The 25136-nt window shown below is 33.5% G+C and overlaps 3 protein-coding genes and 1 long non-coding RNA gene across 5 annotated transcripts; all 4 read left to right on the top strand.

Annotated features, from left to right (window-relative positions):
• Window positions 1-294: 294 nt before the first annotated feature.
• On the top strand, window positions 295-1340 carry LOC112498997 (uncharacterized). Its single transcript, XR_003066467.2, has 2 exons — window positions 295-463; window positions 1035-1340. It is a non-coding gene; the product is annotated as an uncharacterized LOC112498997 (long non-coding RNA).
• A 1499-nt stretch (window positions 1341-2839) lies between these two features.
• On the top strand, window positions 2840-7261 carry LOC102610619 (uncharacterized). Of its 2 annotated transcripts, XM_006486097.4 has the most exons (12): window positions 2841-3027; window positions 3352-3441; window positions 3728-3898; window positions 4184-4249; window positions 4391-4456; window positions 4793-4903; window positions 5204-5424; window positions 5590-5680; window positions 5778-5846; window positions 6012-6103; window positions 6505-6568; window positions 6978-7261. In XM_006486097.4, exons 1-12 carry the CDS (start codon window positions 2947-2949, stop codon window positions 7080-7082), a joined length of 1227 nt encoding a protein of 408 aa, XP_006486160.1. In that variant the 5' UTR covers window positions 2841-2946; the 3' UTR covers window positions 7083-7261. The 2 variants fall into 2 exon arrangements, with proteins under 2 accessions (XP_024957318.1, XP_006486160.1); XM_025101550.2 differs by lacking the exon at window positions 3352-3441 and having other exon boundaries at window positions 2840-3027.
• A 1683-nt stretch (window positions 7262-8944) lies between these two features.
• Window positions 8945-10278, top strand: LOC102610311 (two-component response regulator ARR17). The gene is made up of 5 exons (XM_006486096.4): window positions 8945-9405; window positions 9494-9579; window positions 9671-9748; window positions 9829-9899; window positions 9999-10278. Exons 1-5 carry the CDS (start codon window positions 9270-9272, stop codon window positions 10084-10086), a joined length of 459 nt encoding a protein of 152 aa, XP_006486159.1. The 5' UTR covers window positions 8945-9269; the 3' UTR covers window positions 10087-10278.
• An 11828-nt stretch (window positions 10279-22106) lies between these two features.
• On the top strand, window positions 22107-24946 carry LOC102609998 (glycerol-3-phosphate dehydrogenase [NAD(+)] 2, chloroplastic). Its single transcript, XM_006486095.4, has 9 exons — window positions 22107-22552; window positions 22722-22858; window positions 22946-23051; window positions 23191-23392; window positions 23502-23589; window positions 23837-23984; window positions 24185-24334; window positions 24417-24566; window positions 24692-24946. The coding sequence occupies exons 1-9, from the start codon at window positions 22109-22111 to the stop codon at window positions 24704-24706; spliced, it is 1440 nt and encodes a 479-aa protein (XP_006486158.1). The 5' UTR covers window positions 22107-22108; the 3' UTR covers window positions 24707-24946.
• Window positions 24947-25136: the final 190 nt, after the last annotated feature.

Consider the following 25136-nt stretch of genomic DNA (forward strand, 5'->3'; position numbering starts at 1 on the left):
AAACTTAAATTTCTTTACATTATGGTCAAATTATATGTGCAATGTACCTGAATTTACTTACCCCACATTGACTATACTGATTTTGATGAAGAATTGCTGTTGAATATCAAGTAGAATTATTGTTGCAATGAGTCTTTGATTATTAGTTGAATATCAAGTAGAATTATTGTTGCAATGGGTCTTTGATTATTAGTTGAATATCAAGTAGAATTATTGTTGCAATGAGTCTTTGATTATTAACATGTTATCGACATCTCTTAATGGAAACATCTAGGTTATCCATAATGACTTAAATTGAAAAATATAGTCTTTATTGAGAATGCATGATGGGCAAATAAAAGTCACGAACAGAGAGAGAGGAGGGGAGAGGCAGTAGCATTAGGCTTTAGGCATTTGGCAGCAATAAAGGCAAGTTGGTGGAGATGGTCGTGGTGGGTATTGCAATGCAATAAAGTAAAAGGAGGTAACTGGTGTGTGTGTGTGTGTGTTGCAGTTGCAGTTGCCAGTTGCAGGGTGAGAGGGACTCATGAGTCATGATCCTTTTGCTTTTAAGCTTCTGCTTTTAAATTCCATTCAACAGAACCCAGAAGGGGTCCCCCCCACTCTGCAATTTTCTTGAATGCATCATTTAATGAATTTGAATTTGATGCCATTAATCCCAGCACACTCACTCTTTTAACCCAAGGTCACTCACCGTTGCTCTTGCGTGTTTCAGAAACTTCTCTTCTGTGTTTCCTTGCATTTATCGCATCCCCTGCATATGTTTTGACGGTTGGTGTAAATGAATTGAACCCGACGCAAATTTGTAAGCTCGGATTAAATGAATTGGATATGTGTCACCGATTCATCAATCGCCTTGAGTTCAGGCTTTGAAGCCCGGACTCATTTACGGCACAAATTTTTGTACTGCAAACACAACAATACTACATGACATATACGTATAAACATTAGCTATACATTTGTCTCCATGCACTTAATTCATATAGAGCTGGGTTGCTATTAAGGGGGTGTGTGAAAATTATGTTTGATTTCAGTTTTCGATGCAAATTTCGAAGAGAATCCCACGCCATGGAAAGTTGAAACAAGGCGCAGAGTCAAATGGTTGTTCCCTTTATCTATTTGCTTCTTCCCAGGCTCAAATAAAGACGGACAGTAAAACGACAGGGCCTTGATGGGGCTTTTGTCTTTTTACGGGCCTCGTCATTTGGGTCAACGCCAAGTTACAATTGGCAAATAAATAAAACTGTTTGGGAATAAATTGATTGGGACCATTCTGATTTTATAATTTCTGTTTTCGTTCTTCCATTTTAATAATAATTCCAAAATAAACTTTCATTTTTTGTTCGCTTTTTTTTTTTTTGGTATAAATGATGAAATTTTATTGGAGTAAAAACAGGATTATATAATAAGATTTAGTAGATGAGAACCCATATAACGGATACTTAATTATGGTTCCTTCCTTTCTCTATAAACAATGAATACGCATGCATCAGGCAATATCTCACAATTCAACCATTTGGTACGAACATGCCTGCCATTGGGCTACAGAACCTCAATGGTGAACTGAGCCAGTCGATGATAGGATGATGATACTCTCCATAATGTTCAAAGTTCTAATTTCAGCCCTACATTAAAGATTATTTCTTTTTTCTTTTTACAAAATGCGGAATAACATAATATAAATAGATTTTAGGTGCGTTTGAGATTGAGGTTGGACAATACTTAAAATGTACAGTAATAAAAACGTTTGGTAAACACTACTTGTTGTACTTTGGAAGCTACATTAATATAATTTTTTATTTGTATGAAGGAAAATATATTATATCTTTAATAATTTTATTAAAATTATTATTAAAATTTTATATTTATTACATATTATTAACTTTTGTTTTATAATTATATCTTTTTTTTTTACAGTAATTATACTTTAAAAGATGCAGCGCCTCAATTACAAATAGGATTTTTATCAACATTATGGTTAATTTTTCTATTCATTGTCAAGCCATTGCCAATATATGAAAAGAATTGAAATCAAAATTGGCTCAATGTATTCTTGCTGTGATTTTTGTTCCATCTTTAGTTCCTTTCATTTGCAATCTATAAGGTTTTACACAAAGAGATTTATGTGAGTGTGACTATCTATTTGAACTTTTGTTTCTTATTTCATTGTACTTTTTTATGTGAAATCCAAATATATATATATATATATATCTTTAAGTTAAAAAACAACCTTAAACACACCCTTACGAGGTACATCGAATTAGGGTTGGTAAAACCCCAGGCGGGGTCCGGGTATTGCAATGGTTCGGATTCAATTTTTATATGTTCGGATCGGAGTTTTTAAGCCCAGCGCCGAGCCAGGTTTTAATCCAAGTATTCGGATTTTATATTTTAAATATTATGTGTATATATTTTTTAATTTTTTGGTAATTTTATAAGTCTTAAATTTATTTCAATAAAATTTGACATAAAAATATAATCTTTAAGTATTTAAAATTTTATATATGTATAATAAAATAGTCATATAAATATAAGTGTTTAAAATAATATATATTTTATAATTTTTTTAATAAAATATGAGTTCCGAACTGAAATATGAATTTATCAAGTGATGTCTAAAATTGATCTTATTTCATACCCAAACCAAATAATACCCCAATCACAACACTCGAATACGGTCCAGTCCGGACTGGATGGATATTTTTGCCAGCCCTACCTAAAATGCTTGCACCACGAGTTATATGCCAATTTGACACATTTGAAGGGCATTTTAGTCTTTTCGTTAAAGTATTGAATTAGATTTTAAAACTTGTTCAATATTTTGTCAAAATAACTCATCAACTGCTAATCTCTTACAAAATTACTCATCAAAAGCCCAAAACGAAACCTTAAAACTTAAAAGAAACCCCACTGACACTGAGAGCTCGCTCGGTCGAAATCGAAGCCATGGCCGCAAACGGCAGTAAGAATCCCACAAGGAAGCAGCTGATTGTATCAATTCTCTGCAAACACCTCTCTTTAGACCATGTAAGCATTAAAAATAATAAATCTTTTCTTCTTACTTCAATTAGTTGCTGTACTAGTCTCATTTCTTGAATAATTTCTTTAATGATTCATTGTAACATGCAAATTTTCGTACGATTTAATTGTCTCTAGTAAGTGGGTACTGCTTCTAAATTCTTGCTTGGGTCGTAATAGTTTTTGGCTGTTGAATAGATTTATGTAAAGTTTGGTGCTTTTCTATGAACGATAGCTGATATGTATAGGTAATTTGGGATGATGGTTATCTTGTGCTGAATTTGGTGATGTTGTTTAAATTTTACTTGCTGAACTTAGAATTTATTGATGCAGAAAGATTTTTCGAGCAATGCTGCAGAGAAGGATATTAAGACATTATACTCTGATATCTTAAAGTCTTCGGGAAAGAGATCCAATGATGAGGTAAACTTGATTTTGTTCATCTCTGTGTTGTATATTATCTAGACTGGACAACCAAAATAGTGGTAGTTAACATTGGTCGAGTTGGATTTTGGTCCAGTTGTATGAATGACTAGAAATCTAGAATGACTAGTGGGCCGACTTCCTCTGCTGCTGTAAATAAGATAACATCACTTGATGAAGAGAGAGTTTGTACTTTAGCTGTATAGGAGTTGCTTATGCTTGACTCTTGTTGGCAATATCAGTATCGAGCTATTGATTCTTCATCTGTGAAATTGACTTTGTTTAGGTGATGAAGTGGATAGAGTTTGCAGAAAGTTTTCCTGCTGATTCTAAGGCATGCTTTGATGTTCTTATCAAGTTAAATGAAGAGTTGGCTACAAAATCTGTGCTTTTGGGCAATGGATTGAGAACTTCCGAAGCAGATGTTATTGTGTTTTCTGCAGTACATTCTTTTGTGGTATGCATTTTTCATCTTATTCTACAGTTAGTCTTCATTTGTGAGTGTATGCTTTTGCGTGTTGCTAGATAATTGTTCGGACAGCAACACTGTTGGACAACTGTAATGCTTCTATTAATTTACTCTAGTTATATTGCTTTTCTCCTTAATGAGCTTGATTTTTACTTTGAGTTGAGGAAAAGGGGAACTTTGGGATATAAAACATCAAAAAAGGAACTTTATCATCCTTTCTGAAGCAATTATGTGAATTTTGATGTTGTCTTTTATGCGGATACTTGTTCTCAGGTAGGCCTTGCAAATTTGGACCAAGGAAAGATGCCACACGTGATGAGATGGATGGACTACATACAGGTGGGAACACTTACAGATCTTGTTCAGTTAAAAAATTGAGACATATCTGGAGAAGTGATCTGGACACCCTTTTATCCTTCTCGAAATACAGAAAATATAACTATCTTGTGCTTGTAAATGTCTTGTCATTATATGTCACAGAGCAAGGAAGCTTTGGGTGATTTATTTGGGACAATATCGTTAGAGAAGCCTGGATTTGAACCACCGGTGAGTTATATTCCATGATTACTTAGTGTTATTTCAGTGTTTTACATTCCTTGTGTGAATAGAGATAGGTGGGTTAATTGGTAAAGTAAATATATACATTTCAGTAAATGTAGTAAATGTGATATTATAGTTGTTACATAGAGGTTGCTTGAATATTTAAACTTGAAACACACAGACAAAAAGTTTCTTCTGATATAAGGACCCTTTGCCCCTTGCTTCTCAGTCATTTTGTGTTCCAATCCTTCCTCCAAGAGAGAGGGAAAAAAATTGCAAGTTAGTTGTCTACTAATCAAGCATTTTCTTGATTAAGTTTTTGATGTTCATTATAAATTTTAGTTGCATGGAGCAAAAAGTGCTGTGGATTCAAATGCAAAAAAGACCGTGCAAAGCACAAATAATGCAGAAAAGTCAGAAGCGCCCTCAAATTTAAAGTCCGGAGATGCTAAGGTAATTGTTTTTTGGATTTGTCTTAATACATACTTGGCATTATATGATTTTAAGTCTCTTAATAAAGATCCCTATTAAAAATTTGTTGAAAAATCATCTTATTTGATAATAAAAATGCAAAGAACAATTTTTTGTTTTTGAATAAAAGGAAAAACTATTCTGTCCTTGCATTATTCGACCTATACCAGCTTTTGTCATGGATCAAAGTTTTAGAGTATCATTGTGGTTTTAGATATGTCCATCTTGGTAGAATTCTTAGCCAATATGACATGTCTACTTTGTTATTTGAGAACTTAAAAGAAAGGGGATACGGCTCTTCAAGAGAAGAAGAAATCAGTGGAAACAGAAGCTGTTGATAAAGACAAGACAAAGAAGGCTGTGGGAGACAAGGAGGCTGGTCAAGAAAAGAAGAAATCATCTGAAACTGCAGCAGTGGACAAGGACAAAGAACTTAGTGTCAGTTTACTGAATATTCAGGTTGGTCTTATTCGCAAATCATGGAAGCATCCATCTGCTGATAGGTATGCTTACAAGCTCTATTCTTGAATTATTCTTTTCTTCAAAAAGCCGAATTGATGCACTCTTAATTGAAGTAGTATTAACTTCTGAATTTTCTGAGATCTGATGTATGGTTGCATTTATCAATATAAGAAAACATAATTTTTACTCTCTTACTTGAAACGTAGTTTATTGGTTGAGGAGATAGATGTTGGAGAAGCCAAGTTGCGGCAGGTAGTTAGTGGTTTGGCAAAATATTGTAATCCAGATGACTTGACGGTATAATTGCTTCCTCAGTTAAAGAGCTACTCTCATATGCATTTTTATTGGTTTTTGAATAATTGAATTCTGAAGCTAGTGTTCCTGTGCTGTTCAGAATCGTCGTGTTGCACTGATTATAAATGTTAAACCTGGAAAGCTACGGGATGTGATGTCGGAAGGATTGGTAATGTTTTGGCATTTTCATCAAATATGTGTTTGCTAACTGTTTTCAAATAAGGATTATGACTTTTAAGGAGTGCAATTTTTACTGGCAGCTTTACCTTATGTTATAAACAATTCTAGAGCAATGAAATTGATTTGTCTTCGTGCTTGCAATTCCTCTCTTTAGGTGCTTTGTGCTTCAAATGAAGATCACACCAATGTAGAGCCTTTACTTCCTCCAGAAGGTGCAAAAATTGGAGAGCGCATTTCATTTTCTGGGTAAGCACGACAAAATTGCCTAAATACCTGTTGTTCCGTATTTTAGTGAAATATTTTAAGATAATATTCTCCATCACCCTGTTTAGTTTCTTGAAGTTTGACAATCTCGGCATACCCCAATATGGTCCTGACACCATGGCTGTATAATATGGCTTGAAAGATAATTTGACGTGCCAAATTTTCATTTGATTGTTTAGTGCATAGACAAAGGAACAAGGATTATACAAAATGAGAACTGAAGATGGTTCAGTTCCTTGTATAAATAACCAATGCATGCCAATTTCAGCTTAACAATAATACTGAATAAGCAAAATTTTCTCCCATCCCTATTAATACTGCAAAAATTGTTTTCTCCCCAGTATTTGCTTCATCTTACATACGATTTTTCATATCTTTTACAGGATCGATGGAAAACCAGAAGATGTTCTAAATCCAAAAAAGAAGCAGCTGGAGAAGATTACGCCGGTATGTCTTCCTCTTTTCTACACTTGCCAATTTGTGGCTATTACTTTCTAGTTCATACCTCGCATATCCAAACTGTTCATTACCTTCCACTCTTTATTTAATTTCAGAAATGAGTTTGCTCATTATTTATTAAGACAAAAAATTATAGAAATGCGAGATACTTACGGGTGATGTGAATTGTTCATTAGTAGCATGGTTAAATATTTAAACTTATTTGGGGATTCTGCCATCCACATGTCCTTGATATTAGATCTGAAATGTATCAGCAAATCATGAGCTATAGCCGTGAATTGCTAATAGTTTCAGCATTAGTTGTATCTATTAATGGTTGTGTCAAGTCTTGAGCAAATGTGGTCATTAGAGACTCACTCATTTTCCGTATATAATTCTGGCTTTTTCATGGGTGCAGAATCTGTTCACGGATGACAAGGGTGTGGCCACCTTCAAGGGTATACCATTCATGACATCTGCAGGGCCGTGCACATCATCCATTCCTAAGGCAAGCATCAAATGATGAAAACCACTGTTAGGACCATAAACAAAAAAACTGAAAGCTCCGGCCCCGTTGATGGGATTTTGTTTTGGATTTGAACCTTACCTGTCGATGTTACAATCTACAAACATGTTTTGTGTAAGCTCTTTTGTTCCTGGAGCAAGTGTCACTCTACAAAAATGAAATTTTTTTTGCGAATACTTTCATGAGCTGTGCATATAACAAATGTTTAAAAGTGAAAAATAATCTCATAATCAAACACGGGAGTGAATCTCATAATATAATAGAAGGAAAGATTTCAAAATTTAAAAATAAGACTAATAATGGTAATCACTAACTAGATTCTTGGACGTTTCTCCATGATCCGTACCGATACAGCTCCGCATGAACAAATTACCATTGATGTAGATTCTGTTCAGCAAAAATGTTACCATTTGCTTGCAATGTTTATCTGTTTTCATAAAATTCAAAAATTATATCATATCATTATGCGTATCTTTGAATTTGGAACAACTTCATGTTCCTCATATAACATCATATCATATCAAATCTTGTATATCAACCCACTTCAGATTTCATAATTTGCACTAAATAATTTTTCATCAGACTAACGATGCAACAATTTTCTTTTGTGCAAATTGATGTTGCATAACGTAATTCGATAAATTAGAACACCACATATCTTACATAATTTATTTTTATTATTTATATGTTATGCAACCAATTATCTAAGTTAAATCTTTTTTTTTTTTTGTGCAATGAATGAAGGGCATGCAAATTGCATTGTTTTAGACATTTTGCATGATTGCATCTACTTAATTGGGTAAGATTATGATATTTTAAATTCTCTAATGCAAATATTGACATTTTTTAAAAGTGAAATTCAAATTGTCAATCTGTTGACTGTTGTACAAAATTCAAAAAAAAAATTTATTTGCATATCTGTCCAGCTGCCTATGAGATTCCAAAGTCGTATCAAATTGGATCTTTATGGCATAAGATTGATCTTATTCTTACTATCCAGTTTTGAACCACTTCATATCACATTAAATCTTCCATTTTATTTTCAAACTTCACGCCAGTATCAGCCCAATTCATCTTTTCTTCATTTACGCCCACCAAACCCTAATAATAACAACTGATGTGACATATATCAGATACATTGTGAAATAGTTAACTATGTAATGATTATTTATAATTTAAAATTGTTTGGCATAACGTGTCATATTTTATAATTTACCACTCGATATATGAATGATATATCATATACCACATTATTTAAGACGCAAATTTTTTTAAATTTTATTCAAGATGTTTACCATTATTCTTTCATCAAATTCAGGCAAGACATTAAAATCAAGAGGAATTTTACTTTACATTCGTTAAGAGTAGTATATCGTGCTTAATTTTACCGTCACTCTTCCCAAATTGATTCATTTATATTTATTTACAAATTAGAAAATGTAACACATATTTTCAAGAGTATATAGCAGACAACTTAGGACATTTGTTGTAGTAACGAAAATAAAAAAAAAATTGTAATTGAATCGAACAAGTTGGATGCATGATAAAGGTGAGCCTAAAAAAAAAAAGAAAAAAAATAGGAATCCCAAGAGAATTTTTGGCCCCCCACATACGAAGTTTTTGACTTTTACAAGTGTTTAAAATGGGAAAGAAATCAATAAAATCACGTTTTTATTTAAACAAAATCTGGGAGAATCTATGCAAAATCTTATGATTATCCTAAAACTAAGACAAAATAATCTCTAAATTGCGGGAAGAAAATAAGTTAGAACAGAAACCTAATATTATACATGTGGTCCAAAATCCCACATTACGTATAAACTTGTTCTTACTGCATGAAGATCTTCAGAAAAAGATGGGGACCGATTCAATCAAACCTAAAAATAAAAATAAATATAAAATGAGAAACCCCAAAAAGGATCACGAAATATCTGTGATATATCTTCTTTGATTTTAATGTCATCTCCTATAACAATTCATCATTCATTATAATTACAAATTCCTCTGATCACCCACCAACTTGCTTATTTCTTTTTCTTTTTTTTTTACTTTTTAAATACCATCTTCACAAATTTCCTGTGAGTTTGTTTTGTCTCAATTTTGTTACATAAGAAGTGCTTTTGCTTTCTGCTTCTGCTTAATTTTTTAGCATCAACACACAGCAGTGTGTGACTGTGTGCCGTAATGGATGCTTGTGGTGTTGCTTCATCATCATCATCATCATCATCAAATCCAAAACCACCCCATGTTTTGGCTGTTGATGATAGTATTGTTGATCGCAAAATTGTAGAAAATTTGCTCAAAAACTCCGCTTGTAAAGGTACTTTTAATTACTCTTGACACGAAAAGAGTAAATTTTTTCCCTCCCATTTTTTGACAGTCACAAATTGTATAAATTGATTTGGCAGTGACAACAGCAGAGAATGGGATGCGGGCACTGGAGTTTCTGGGCTTAGTTGATGAACAAGAACAACAAAATAACCTGAACAGCAATGTAAATATTTTTTTTTTCAATTTTTAGTTCTTAATTGTGGGAGTGATAAGCAATGTATGTAAATGGGATCGATTTGTTTCATTCATTGCAGGGCACAAAGGTGAATTTGGTGATTACAGATTATTGTATGCCAGGAATGACGGGATACGAGCTTCTAAAGAAAATTAAGGTGCTTTATAATTAATCTTCTTGGATCTGCAACTCTGGTTTTGCAAGATTCATTTCATTCAATCTTTGTTTTTTTTGCAGGAATCATCAGTTATGAAGGAGGTTCCGGTTGTGGTTGTGTCGTCGGAGAACATTCCAACTCGTATTAACGAGTAATTATTCGCTAATACTACGTGATTTCTTATGCTAATTTGCAATAATTTTTTTTATTTGTGTCAATCTAATGAGAATTTCAATCTGCATATCAACAGGTGCTTAGAGGAAGGGGCTCAAATGTTCATGCTCAAGCCACTCAAACCATCTGATGTCAAGAAACTGACAGGCCATTTGGTCAATTGAAAGATAGCATCTTTCAACCGGAGACAATTAGTAATTTCATTAGACTAATTTGCTTCAATATGCCAGTTATTGAATTTTGTTTTACTCAAATATTAAGCCTTATTACAACAACACATGTTGTTATTGTATGACTAAGAAATTCAATAGTTTGAATGACCCTGTTCTGTTTTAATACAACAACTATTTCCTTTTCTTTCCCTATTTATTCATGTAAAATTACAGCATACAGACTAGTCTTGGTGAGGAAGAAGAGCACAAACCCACCTCACAAACAATTCCAAAAGGGAAAAATTTTGGATGTTTTTAGACTCATACCCAATCTTAACAGCAATACAATATTTACATAAATATGAAAAAGGCAAGAAGCATGTAGCAACAAAATTCGTTCATTCTCAATGAAAATGTTTGTGGTGGTGGTGATGGTGTCTGCAATCATCCAATCCAAGGCATCTGACAATAGGAAAACACCCAACATACATGCATCTACCGACCCCTCTAAACGCTGAGGCAACAGCATAACTTGGCCACCACCCACCACAGCATGCTGACGATGCCGCCCCATTAATTCTTTTCTTGCTTCTTTTCTTCTGCCGATTTTGCTGCCCACTTTGTTGATGATGCTCTCTCATAGCTGCGAAAATTACTCACCAAAACCAAGAACAAAAAACAAAAAATCCTGGAAAGGGTTACCTTTAAAGTTCCCTAACGGGGAGAAGACTGGCAATTTTGATTTTGTGCAAGAAGAATATGAAAGATAAGAGAGTATTCAATGTGAGAGACTTCTCTGGATTGAGCAAGCAAGATAACAAAATAACCAATTGAGAGGGCAACGCAATGCGACTGCAAAGCCACTCGTGACTCGTGAGCCGGTTGAAACTTGCAGCCGCGTAGATAGCGTGTGCGTGTAATATGTCTCTTGCCTCTTGCGTGTAATTTTAATACTACGTGCTACCGGCCAACAAACAACCTCTTGGGAAAGTATGAGTTCAACTAGTGAAAAAACAACTGATTCATTTGACAATTTTCTATTCTCAGATAAGATTAAAGATGGGAATTTTTTCTGGGGCAATCTGTGTTTTATAATAATACTCATATTTGAGTATATTTATAATATAAAAGTGTTACGTACTCTCTTTTTTTTTTTTATGCGTATACATTATTTTTCATGTAATATGGTATGGTATATACATATCTCAACCAATTAGATAAGAATAAATGCATACGTGACAAAAATTTAGCGAGTGACCAGAACATTCAATACTTTTTTATAGTTAAGAGCAGGTTTTGTTGAAGGAAAAAAAGAGTGTATTTTAAAAGTATTTAATTTTTTTTTAATTATACTTAAGAGCAAGTTTTTTTTTTTTAAAGGTTTCAACTGAGGAGTTTAGATGTCTTAAATAATATGGGTAGTCATAAATTAGATAGATATGTGCTAATAAATACCGTCCTCAACACCTAACATATCACATCTCCTAAATGAGTTTTTAAAAATTTTAAAATATTAAGGAGATGATTATGTGACAATGTCAATACCGTTCATTGCAAAGTTAACAACGTTGTCCATTAATTAAATCAAACTAACAATATGAGTATTATTTAAAAATTAATAATCATCATAAATAGGCCACCAACTATGAGATAAATTATTTGTACATCTATATGGCCGTACTTGTGTGTGTGTGATCATTCTCAGGTGCGGACACGTTCTTCAACTTTGGATTTTAATAGGCTTATTTTTTTAATGAACTATAAAGACATATAGTTTAATAGCATTCAAAATTATACTTGTGTCTGTGTGTGAGATCATTATCAGGTACGGACACGCTTTTCAACTATGGGGTTTAATAGGCTTATTTTGTAATGAACTATAAAGCCATATGATTTAATAGCATTCAAAACTAACTTTCTTAAACTGCACAGCTTAAAAAGCATGTCTGTATAAAAAAGTAAGGGAGCCTGCACTAGAGAATGACTCTCTCTCTCTCTCTCTTCTCTCTCTATATATAAGATAAAGATGTAAATCTATTGAAAAATAAAAAATATAGATGTCAGATGAAATGGTTGTTGCTATATGCTCCAATAACGAACCATTGGTACTCTCTGATGGAGTATTAGAACAGAAAAATCCGTTAGATAATAAACTGTTGGTTTTAAGCCATCATTTAAAAAATAATTATTTTAAGTAAATAATGCTGCTTATTAATTGTTTTTAACGCGAAAATGATTTTAAATCCCAATCAAGCGCGGTGCAGCCCATGAAGCCCAATTCCGGCCCAAATGACGTCGAATAGTGGCCCAAATGTCATTCACGGTAAGGATCGACAGAAAAAAAAAAAAATCAGAAAACATTCCAACCCCCTCCCTGAATCAAATATCAAAACATCTATGAATTAGGATGTTGCTGCCTCAATGCCGTGCCCGTGCAGGTCTTTCAAGTTTCTTGATTGGATAAATTATCAACTTTCAGAAATTTCAGTAGAAATGAGAAGAGAATGAAATCTTTAAACTGTTGCACTAGAGCAGGGGTAATTGCCTGAATCTTGTCCCATTTTAATGCAAATCAGTTCTGTCCATCATTTCTTGAGATTATTATACCATTGAAGAGAGCAGAAACAATAACTTTTCAAGCCAGTAGTGTTTTATTATGAAGTGCAAGCTAGCTAGTTATTGATTTTTGTATTAGGAAACTCTGGCTGAACAAAGCTCTTGCGGCTGATGAGCTTTCCCACCACCGTGTAGTACACGGTGTACTTGTTCATCTTCGTATGAAATCCATCTTCTTCCATGAAAGCGTTGTAATACGTAGCAGCTGAAAGAGCCTCATGCTGAACATAAGAATCCTGTGGTAATGCTTTAAAAAGAGCATGCTTCAGCTGATATATTGTTGTGATTCTTGGCCAAGTTGTTGAGGCCAACATCGCAGTTAGTCAGCCGGATTAGTGTTGTAAAGTAAAGAAACGTAGCTTGGAAGGCACCCCAATGGTCGCATGCCAGGGACTAACATATTGGAGACCGACTCTTTCTTGATTTCGGACAACATGCATGCTTCCAGTGTTGGTGACTATAACTGATGTGTACTCTTCAACTTGTTCGATGTATTCGCCATTCAAGAATCCGTATCTGTTGTCATTTCTTCCAAGATTCAGAATGAATAAAGCCGTTTCAAGCTTTATTGAAGGGCACGGCAAACCCTTTCTCTTGCCGAGAGTCATCGTATGCCACAGAGCAAGGAAGCTTTGGGTGATTTAATTGGAAAGATATCCTTAGAGAAGCCTGGATATGAACCTCCGGTGAGATATATTTATTCTATGATTGCTTAGTGTTCCATTGCAGTGCTTTACATTACTTGTGTGAATAGAATCAGGTGGGTCAACTGGTAAAGTAAATATATAGCTGTAGGTTTCAGTAAATGTGATACTACAGTTGTTACGTAGCGATACAGTCAAAAAGTTCCTTCTTTGATCCCTTGCTTTCATTCTGTGTTCCAACCCTTCCTCCAAGGGAGGGGAAAAACAGTCACAAACGTTAAACCCTGGAAAGCTACGGGATGTGAAGTCCAAAGGATTGGTAATGTTTTGGCATTGTCATCAAATATGTGTTTGCCTACCGTCTTCAAATAAGGATTATGACTCTTGAGTCTTGAGGAGTGCATTATTTACCGGCAGCTTTACCTCATGTTTAAAACAACTCTAAAGCAATGAGATTGATTTTTCTTTGTGCTTGCAATTCATATCCCACTAGGTGCTTTGTGTTTTAATGAAGATAACACCATTGTAGAGCCTTAATTTACTTCCACCAATAGGTGAAAAAATTGGAGAGCGCATTTCATTTTCTGGGTAAGCACGACAAAATTATAGAGAAGTGAAGACTTTTATTGCCAAAATACCTCGTGTCTCATGTTTTAGTGAAACATTTTAAGATAATATGCTCCATCACCCCTGTTTAGTTTCTGGAAGTTCAACAATCACGGCACATAGATGGCGTTAAGTATAGGCGAACAAGATGGTCGCTTAAGACCTCAATTTTAAAAAAAGCCTCAATTTTTTAGTATTAGTAATAATTCTCTAGTTAATAAAATCTTTTAACAAAATTATATGTGTGGTTGAAAAGTCTATTAGACATATCTCTAATTAATAATTATCCTATAATTAATAATAATAATTTTTTATATAAAAACCTATAATTGGTTATCTTATTGTTAAAGAGATATAATTAATAATATTGTCTAACCATTAATTTATTCAGTATTAATTTTTCTAATAAAAATAACTAAATTTTTTATCTTTTCAACTTCTTAAAAAAGCTCAATTATTCAACATTAGAATCTTTGACTTTGAGTATTCCTTTTAATTTCTACTAAAAATCTTATAATCTAAAAAATTATAGATGAAAAATTTCTTGTTCTCTTCTCTACAATGAAGATTATTACATGCATTAGTTCATTCAAAAAAGAAAAAGAAAAAATTAGTTACTTGAAATACAAAGTCCATATCCATTATCTAACCATCAATTCATGATCTCAACTTTTTATGTGCCACCATTTTAAATATTCTATTTGAAAATAGTATTGTTCTCATTTATTCGTTTGCTTCTTTTTGTATAATTTCTAATGATAAATTTTAGATTTTGTTTTTGAAAATTTTTAGAATCTTCTTGATTATTTGTTGAAATTCAAGAATTAAAACTAAAATGGATTTTCAGTTCTTTATTGTTTTATTGAGTATTGAAATTACTAAATAAAAAGAAGTCTCGTAAAAAAAAAAAAAAGTTCGCCTAAAGCCCCTAATACTGTAAAGCCGGCCCTGCCACGGCATACCCCAGCATGGCCCCTGAGATCATGCCCTGTAATAGGGCTTGAAAGATCATTTGAAGTGTCAAATTTTCATATGATTTTTTAGTGCTTATACAAAGGAAAAATGGTTATTCAAAATGAGACCAATGCATGCCAATGTCAGCTTAACAATAATACTGAATGAGCAAAATTAGGAATGAAATGTTTCAGCACATCATCCATTCTTGAGGCAAGCATCAAATGATGAAAACCACTCTTAGAACCATAAATCAAAATACTGAAAGCTCCAGCCGCTTTAATGGGATTTGGATTTAAGCCTCACCTGTCGATGTTACAAACACGGAGTCGCGTTTTGTTTTGATTTTTTTTTAATCCTTTTTTATATTGAGCATAGCCATTTCCATGGTACTTGAACATGATGAGTGAAATTTTTTCTAGGTCAGCGGCTTATATATATTGAGCATATATAGCCGTATCAAATTCTTTTATTTTATAAATATTGTTGATGCCAAAATTTGGTCGGGTCGGTGTGTGGGCTATCTACCAGATTTTAATACTAGGATTTAAATTTATTTGTTGGAGAGAAGGTCTCTAGCTTCGATTTGTCATTTTGAGCAGAAATTGGCGACTAGGAATCCAATCTAACAAGCAGGAAATGACGAGCACGATTTTAACCTGGCGAGCAGAAGTTTTTCTGTTGTATTTAGGAATCCAATCAAGTTAGTATTTAGGATTTTCATGGGATAAACGAGTGTACAAATTTTGTGTAAAAATGAACAAAAAGGAGTAAAAAATGAACAAATGTAAGAAGAAATTCTTCCATAAATAGGTAAGAAAGATATAAGGGGGCAAAAATAATAATAAAATAGAAAGGATAAGAAAAATCAGAGATAAGTTTTCTAATTTTTATTAAATTATGTAAGATTTTCAGAGTTCAAAAGGTCCCCTTATCCTTAGTCTTTTGAGAGTTTTATAAGAGTTAAAAATCCTCCCTCCCATGGACATCGGTGGAGTGGGCCTTTTTGGATAAAACCTACCCTTTATCCTCCCTATATTCTAGGGTTATGGATTTGTTGGATAAGACTCTATTTCCCACTCCTCAAAAATCACGCAATTGTGAGCTTTATGGATAAAAATCCAATCCCTAGAATTTTGGGAAATTTATAAAAATAACCATAAAATTTTTATTATTTTCATAATTAACCCTCTCAATTTTTTTCTATCAACATTAGTCAAACACACACTTTTCTCCCCAAATTACCCTTCTTTACAAACCAAAAGCAACATTCTTTCTCCCCTTTCGTCAAACCAAAGGTAGTTTTCCACTCTTGAATCATCAACCAACGGCGACGGCAAAATGCAACGATAAAAGTGAAATCCGATCATAATCTATTCAGATCCAATACTAATCGGCATCACATAGTGGTATGAGTTATTTTCTGAACTTGCTCGAAAGTTTCAGTGAAAAGCGAGTCGTAGGTGAATCTGGCGACAGGCTGCCTGTCGCACGAAGCCTGTCGCTCCAAGGCTTGGTGCGACATGCAGCCTGTCGCACGAAGAGGCAGATTCACCCACGCTAGGCAGTGGTTCCCTCATGAATGCCAATGAAAATTGAGAAAGAAACACTCCCAAAACAACAACAACCACCACAAACACCACCACCACCACCACCATTATTCTCAAACTACAACCACTATTATTCTAAAATTTCATTTTAAATTAATGAAAATAAATAAAATGGCTAACTTAGGGTTTTTTCAAGGCTGTAGATGGTAGATCGGACGCTAATGAGGGATGGAGTCGCCGCCGACGAGTGCTGAAGTTGCCGTCGACGCCACCGACGATGGGAGGTTCTTCGGTTTGGGAGAGATGGGAGAAAGAGAGATTGTTGGGGGAGAGATGAGAGAGAGGGGTATTTTGGTCTCAAAGGCTTTTTTATGGCTAATGTTGATAGAAGTTTGTTTGGAGGGTTAAGATGAAAAAAGTCAAAATGTTTATGGTTATTGGTGTAAATTTCCCTAGAATTTTAGACGAGACATGAAGTTGGCTTTGATTAGGTCTCTTTTTCATAAAGTCAACTACTCGCCCACCACTGCTCGCCAACATTCTCTAGTAGGGGTGGGCAAACCTAACCCAACCTAACCCAAGCCAATCCAACACAATTAAGTTTTAACGGGTAAAGTGAGTTTTTATGGGTTAATTGAGTTAATTTTTTTGAATCCAATTAATAATTGTGTTGGGTTGGGTTAATTGTGATGAATCCATTAAACCCAACCTAACCCATATAAATAATAATAAGAAGAAAATTTTTAATTACAAAACCCTAATGACCTAAATGACTAATCTATTATTTATATTCTTTTTATTGTTTTTATAAAAGAGACTATTTCATTATTGAATTTACTGCTCTAAACTCTAATTCTATATCTAAACTCACTCTCTCAATTTTAAAATCTCTATTATCAGACAAGTAAGTATTTTCTCCGATCTATTTATTCTAGATTCTTTTTTATTTTATGAACATGCATGTTTTTTATATAGAATATTGGAGGTTAGAACTGACGCCTATAAGCAAATTTAGTGCATTAACTGTCAAGAATTGGAATTGACGGCCAATTATTTAAAGAACTGGGAAATGCATGATTATTTGATCAAACGCTCGTGATGTGAGCAACGTTACCAGCATTAAAAATTTAATATAAAAATATTAATAATTGAGAAATGCACGCATGTTCTAAAGAAGACAATTCTTTCTATAGATTCTTTTTTTTATTTAATAATTGAGAAATGCATGCATGTTCTAAAGAAGAAAATTCAGTGCGTTAACTGTCAACTAACAAAATTTACTCATTGACAAACCATGAAATAATTCTTTTTTATTTTATGAACATGCATGTTTCGGAATTCGGATATAGAATATTAGAAGTTGGAATTGATAGCCATAAGAAGACAAGCCATGAAAACATTATAAAAAGGTTCTTTATTTAAATATAGATTGTTTTATTGTTATCAATATTTATTCATTTATTGTTATTGTTTTTGATAGATGGATAACAATTCGACTTTGCAAGTCAATGATGCTGATGTTCGAGCAACTGAAAATCCTAATGACGAGCGTAAAAAGCGAAAACTTATGAGATCACCATCAAATGTGTGGGAACATTTTACCAAGTATGTCGGAGGTAATAGATGTAAGTGTAATTACTGTGAAAAAGATTATTCTTGTGAATCAGGTTTTGGGACTAAGAATATGTTGAATCATTTGAAGTTAAGATGTCAAAAATATAAGAATTTTGTGGCAGGAGAGGATAAAAAGCAAAAGGGTTTGGTGAATGCAAAAATATCCAATATATGTGCTCCTGGTAGTCTAGTACCTGTGGGATTTAGTAAGGAAGAATGGAGAAAGACATGTGCTAGGATGGTAATTCTTGATGAGATGTGTTTTAGCTCTGTTGAGAAGGAAGGGTTTCGATATTTCTATAGTGTTGCTTGTCCAAAATTTACTCCTCCTTCCAGAAGAACAATTGCCAGGGATATTTACCAACTTTACTTAGATGAGAAACTTAATTTGAAAAGGCTATTTATTGAAAATACCCAAAGAGTTTGTATAACCACTGACTGTTGGACTTCTATTCAAAATATCAATTATATAGTAATCACATACCATTTTATTGATTATGAATGGAAGTTACACAAGAGAATATTGAGTTTTTCTACAATTCCCAACCATAAAGGAGAGACAATAGGGAAGCTGATTGAGAGTTGTTTACTAGAGTGAGGTATTGAGAGGATCTTTACAATCACGGTTGATAACGCAACTTCAAATGATGTGGCTGTAAATTATGTTAAAAAGAAACTAAAAAATTGGAATGGTGATTGCCTAATGTTAGATGGGGAATTTATACACATAAGATGTTGTGCTCATATTGTTAACTTAATTGCAGCTGATGGGATGAAGGACATGCATGATTCAATTGCTAGCATTCGCAATGCCGTGCGATATGTAAGATCTTCAGCCTCACGGTTACAAAAATTTAAGAAATGTCGTGAGCATGAAAAAATTGAAAGTAAAAGTACAGTGACATTAGATGTGCCTATAAGGTGGAACTCTACTTACTCGATGTTAACAAGTGCTTTAAAATTTTGAAAAGCTTTTGACAGGTTGGTTTACGATGATGAACCTTATATGATATATTTTTCAGAAGATGATAGTGGAAAAAAGAAGGGTCCACCAAAGGATATAGACTGGGCTAATGCTGAAATATTTGTGAAATTTTTGGAGTCTTTTTACAAAGTCACTTAAAAATTTAGTGCTTCTTTATCTGTTACTTCTCACATGTACTTTCATGACTTACATTCAATTAAATCTGAGATGACATCTTTTGCTGAGAGTGAAGACTTTTTATTAGGTAGTATGGTTGCTAGCATGAAAAAGAAGTATGATAAGTATTGGTGAACAATTGAAAACGTTAGCACATTACTGCTTGTTGCAATTGTTCTTGATCCAAGGTATAAATTAGATTATGTTACATTTTTTATTGGTGAAATGTACGGTGAAACAAAAGTAGAATAGGTGGCAAAGGGAATCAAAGGGCTTATGTCACACCTTTATGAATTCTACCTTAGATATAGTCACGGTATTGCCAATAACCAAGTTTCTAATTATGCACCTTTGGTCAATGTAGTTGATGTGGAAAAGGAAAATGGTAATAAGGATTTTTGTACTGCAATGCTATTTACGTTCAAGAAAATGAAAGAGAAGGTACATGCTGAAATAAAATATGAGGTAGATAGGTAATTTGTTGGAGCCTAGTGAAGATCCATGTGATACTAAATTTGATATTTTAGAATGGTGGAAAGTTAATTCTTCAAAGTATCAAATTTGATCACATGTTGCAAGAGATGTGTTTGCAATTCCAGTATCAATAGTAGCTTCTGAGTCTGCATTTAGTACTGGAGGGCGTATTCTTGATCCGTTTTGAAGTTCATTACATCCAAAAACAATAGAAGCTTTAATATGCTCACAAAATTGGCTACAATCTTCCAGTTGCATTAGATAGTGAGCCATCAATGGAGGAGAAAGAATTTTATGAATCACTTAAAGCAGGTAACATTTTTTTTTATTGCTTGTGGTGTATATTTTTTTATATTGTTTATTTATTATTTCTTAAACTAATTTTTCATTGTCATTTATTTGTTTTAGAGTTGGTAAATATTCCAGTTGAGCCTGTGGCTGTTGATTGACGTGGTAGCATATAATTGCTCTGTAAATTTATTATCTTATAAATTTAATTTTGAAAGTAATTTAGTTTTAATTTCTCCTTTTTTTTAGTAAATACTTAACAAGTTAATAGTACATAATTATAAATCAATTTCATTTTATTACAGGACATGATACTAGCTGATTATCTAAAAGGTGTGAATTTGGAATTAAAAAAAGAGATGCGGGATGCCAAGAACAAAGTCTAGAAGCTCGTTGTTGAAATTTTCTCAATTTTAATATAGTTGGTTTTTCAATTTTCTTTGTCGAATATTTCATGTTATAACATATTTATATTTGATTTCAATAAGTTTTATTTCCAGTTTCATATATTTTTTATTTAATTTTTAATTTTGATCTGACATTTAAATCTTCAACCTAATCAACCCAATCCAACCCGATTATCTAAGGGTTGGGTTAGATTGGGTCGAATATGTTTATTTAATTGAGTTGGGTTAATTTTATTTCAACTCATTTAATAATGGGTTTGGTTGAGTCTTGACAAACCCTACTCAATCTAACCCAACTCATGTCCACCCCTACTCTCTAGACTGGTTGGAAGCTCACCAACACTCTTTGGACTACTTGGAATGGCTAGATGAGCAGAGTCAAGTTTTAAGGAAAACCTGATTTTGGGTGCTTTATTTTATCATGCAAACATATCATTTTTTTTTCCTAAAACAACACCTCAATATCAAATAAGATATTAATAGATGAACGTCACATCAGTTATGATTCAAGTTGAACTAAAATGATTTCAGGACTTTAGGCATATGAGAATTTGCTCATTTTCTGAATTTAAGGAATTTGACCTTTCTTGTCTCATGTGTTCCCAATTATCAGACTAATCTTATTGACATCTTTAGTATGTGTCTCTTCTTAAAAAGCTTACCCAGAATTTTAAAGAACTAGTAGTAAATTATTAGATGATGATAATATAATATTTGTTGTAAACTATTAACTTCTCCACTAACTTAAGTCCCAAGTTAGAATGAAGTTTACCCTCCTCTCATTTGCATCCTATAAATGTAGGTGTATGTTGCATTATTGAGTAACTAAGAAAAAGGCTAAATAATAGGCAATAATAAGGTATTGTCTAGTACTTTGTTTTAATCTAAATTTTTTTATTTATAACAGAAAATTTTGGAATAAAACAATGTCCTAAATAGTATCCTGTTAATTATTATTTAGTTTTTTTCCTAATTACTCAATAATGCAACATACACATGTATTTATAAGATGCCAATGGGAATGTGATATACTTCTTTCTAGGGACTTATTGCTTGTTTGGTATAATTTATCTAATGGTTATAATTACTTATTTAATCTCTTAAACTTTTATGAAAATTTTTGATATTGTTTAGTTATTTTTTAGTAGAGTTTTTGAAGATTATAAACTATTTTGTCTCCATTAGTAAAATCTGAAATTTTGTGCTTCAACTTTTGTGAGTAGAGGTTGAAAAATCTTTTTTAAATATTAAAATGTTAAAATATTTTTTACTTATTTAAAAATTGTTATTTCATTTTTTATAACATAATTTTAGAAATTTTGTCTGTTTAAGTAATTTTATAATTTTTAATAAAATATCTCATTGACAAGCAAACGCTTAAAATTTTTAAGTAAAAATTCAATTTATAAAAATTTAATTAATAAAAAAGTTATTTAAATAAATTTTATTTAAAAAATTATACCAAACGAAACTTTAAAACTTAAGTGGTGCAGTCAATGAACATATTTGTGGTTGCTCATTTATTTTCTTTTGGAATTTCAACGTTTAATTAATGGTGTTGTTTTCAATTGACAAGAAGCCCACCCCTTTAGACTACACTATTCTTAAAAGGGTTAAGACAAGAATTCAGACGGGCTCATATAGTAACATTCTTTTTAACCTTTAGCAAGTATCATTTATATGAAGCCCAGAAATGGCCCAAATGACGAACGCTCGTAGTAAAAGGATTGAAAGAAAAAGATGAAAAAAAAAATACCAATTCTCACTCTCAAGTCTCGCAGTTTCATCTGCGAACAAATGGCAGCCTCAAATTCAATAGAGCCGCGCTTGTTCCTGAATCCAATCTTCACTACATCAACAACAACTAACTCATCAACCTCACTTCATATTCAAAATTTCAAACTCAAACTCCCACATTTTCCCACAAAAAACCCAACACTTGTTTTCACTCTCAACTCTTCTTCTGGTTCTGCCACGACCAATAATAATAATGATAATACAATCATCACCCCTTATCCTGATGACCCGGACCCGGAACCAGTTTCTGCTGTTTCTTCAGAAACCAGGACCCGGGACGGTAGGGACCGTCGTAAAATTGTTAAAGTTGCGTGGGATAAGTTGGTCCGGTGGTCTCGCACTTGGCGTTCCAAGGCAAAGACTGACATTCTTGAACGTACTAACAAGGTTAAAAAGTTTTACATATTTATATCTTGCATTGCAATGTTCAGATTACCATGCCTTTTTTTTAATATAATATGGGAAAGTTTTATACAAATGATCCATTTATCCATGGTGGGTGATAGTTTTATTTTTTTATTTATTGTCATTTTTTTTTTAATTTTTACTTTGGTAGGTGGTGGTGCTTGGGGGAGGGTCATTTGGTACGGCAATGGCAGCCCATGTGGCAAATAGGAAGGCTCAATTGAAAGTTTACATGCTCATGCGTGATCCTGTTGTTTGTCAATCTATAAATGAAAAACATTGTAATTGGTAAGGATTATCTCTGTTAAATAATAACTTAAGCAATGCTTTGATATATAATGATGCAATTTGTTGGCGTATATATTCTGTTTTTAGTCGGTACTTCCCAGAACAGAAGCTTCCAGAGAATGTGATTGCAACCACGGATGCCAAAACTGCTTTACTTGGCGCGGACTATTGTCTCCATGCTGTGCCCGTGCAGGTCTTTCAAGTTTCTGTATTCTGTTGCTTTTTATTGTATTATCAAATATTAAAAGTTTCACAAGAAATCTTTAATCTGTTGCACTAATTTAGTTTATGAAGCAGGGTTGATTGCCTGAATCTTGTCCATTTTAATGCAGTTCAGTTCATCTTTTCTTGAGGGCATCTCGGATTATGTTGATCCTGGCTTGCCTTTCATATCCCTTAGCAAAGGCTTAGAGCTGAACACATTGAGGATGATGTCTCAGATTATTCCCCAAGCATTGAGGAACCCTCGACAGCCTTTCATTGCACTATCAGGTCCTTCATTTGCACTGGAACTCATGAATAAATTACCAACAGGTGACTTACATTTATTGAGTATATTACAACAATGTAAGAGAGTAGACACAATACCTTTTTAAGTCAGTAGTGGTTTTTATAGTCTTGCTATTGGCTTCTGCTTTTGCAGCAATGGTCGTGGCATCAAAAGACAGAAAATTGGCAAATGCAGTTCAGCAGCTACTTGCTTCTAAGCACTTAAGAATCAGCACTTCTAGGTAGATGATCTTTAGTAAATCCAGTTAATTAATCAAGTGAAAGCAGGAGTTTTCCTTGTTGCTTGCACACTCTAATTTGCAGATGTTCCACATTTCATGTATTCACAAATTCCAGAGTCTTTACCTTGTATCTCTATCAGTGTCATATAGGTTCTAGTGGTTTATGTTATGGAAAGTCAAGAACCACCGTGATCCATATGTATAATTAAATTGTTGTGCTCAGCTTGTAACCCCCTTATAACTCCAGTGATGTTACAGGGGTGGAAATTGCAGGTGCACTTAAGAATGTACTCGCAATAGCAGCAGGGATTGTGGTAGGGATGAATCTTGGGAATAATTCTATGGCAGCTCTCGTTGCACAAGGTTGCTCTGAGATACGATGGTTGGCAACAAAGGTAAATCTTATTTTCATAGAAAATTATTCCTCATCCAAAAATAACTTTGTTCTGCAGTTCTAAACTGGTTCTCATATTACCTTCAATAGTCTGCAACTCAATTGAATTCAATTTGTCTACACTGCTTATTAGAAAAAAAAATGTTGTTTCCCGTATTTCCTTCTCTCTCACAAAATCTCCCTCTACTCCATTTCTTGAAGATGGGGGCTAAGCCAGCGACAATTACCGGTCTATCAGGGACTGGGGACATCATGCTTACGTGTTTTGTGAATCTTTCAAGAAACAGAACAGTTGGAGTCCGTCTTGGATCAGGAGAGAAGCTCGATGATATACTGAGTTCCATGAATCAGGTACTTGTAAATCCCTCCATGCAGCCTTTGCTAGGCAAATTGTAGCCACTTGGTTTTTTCATACAATGACCGAGTGTTGTAGGTAGCCGAGGGTGTATCAACTGCTGGGGCTGTGATTGCTCTGGCTCAGAAGTATAATGTTAAGATGCCAGTTTTGACAGCAGTTGCTCGGATCATAGACAATGAACTAACCCCAAAGAAAGCTGTTCTCGAATTAATGAGTCTCCCTCAGGTCATTTGAACTCTCAATTAAACTCAAGAAAACAACAAAATATTCAGCCTGTCAAACTTAGTTTTCGATTTAAAGATTCGTGAAGAATCTGTTGACTGCTAAACCTTTAATTTCTCTTGTTGTAGGTTGAAGAAGTGTGAGAGCTATGAGCTTTTTCCAGCATTCTATTGCCCAATATCAAACTCTAGTATGGCAGCGAGTGATTTCAAGAACAAAATTTTGACAATTGTAATGTACATGGTAGGAATTTATCAGTTCATAGTTTGTTCAAGGAATAATTTTGCGGTTGAGACTACGCCATGCGAAGAACTATATCTTCAAATCCTTGAATGATTATTTTTTGCCCCCTCAATAAAAGATTTTTCTGTGCTTTCCATGAACCTGTACACATGTTTTCAATTTGTAAATTTGTTTTACTTCGTTGAAGGTTGGGGGATAACCCCATCACGCAAAATCAATATACAACAATATTACTTTGTCCGACCGATGACTAGAATGATTTAAAACTATTTTACATATCAATTTGATGTTTCCATAAATATACAATTAAATGCGGATGAAGTTTTCTTC

The sequence above is a fragment of the Citrus sinensis genome, chromosome 4, assembly GCF_022201045.2.
Source record: "Citrus sinensis cultivar Valencia sweet orange chromosome 4, DVS_A1.0, whole genome shotgun sequence".
Classification (NCBI taxonomy): Eukaryota; Viridiplantae; Streptophyta; class Magnoliopsida; order Sapindales; family Rutaceae; genus Citrus; species Citrus sinensis.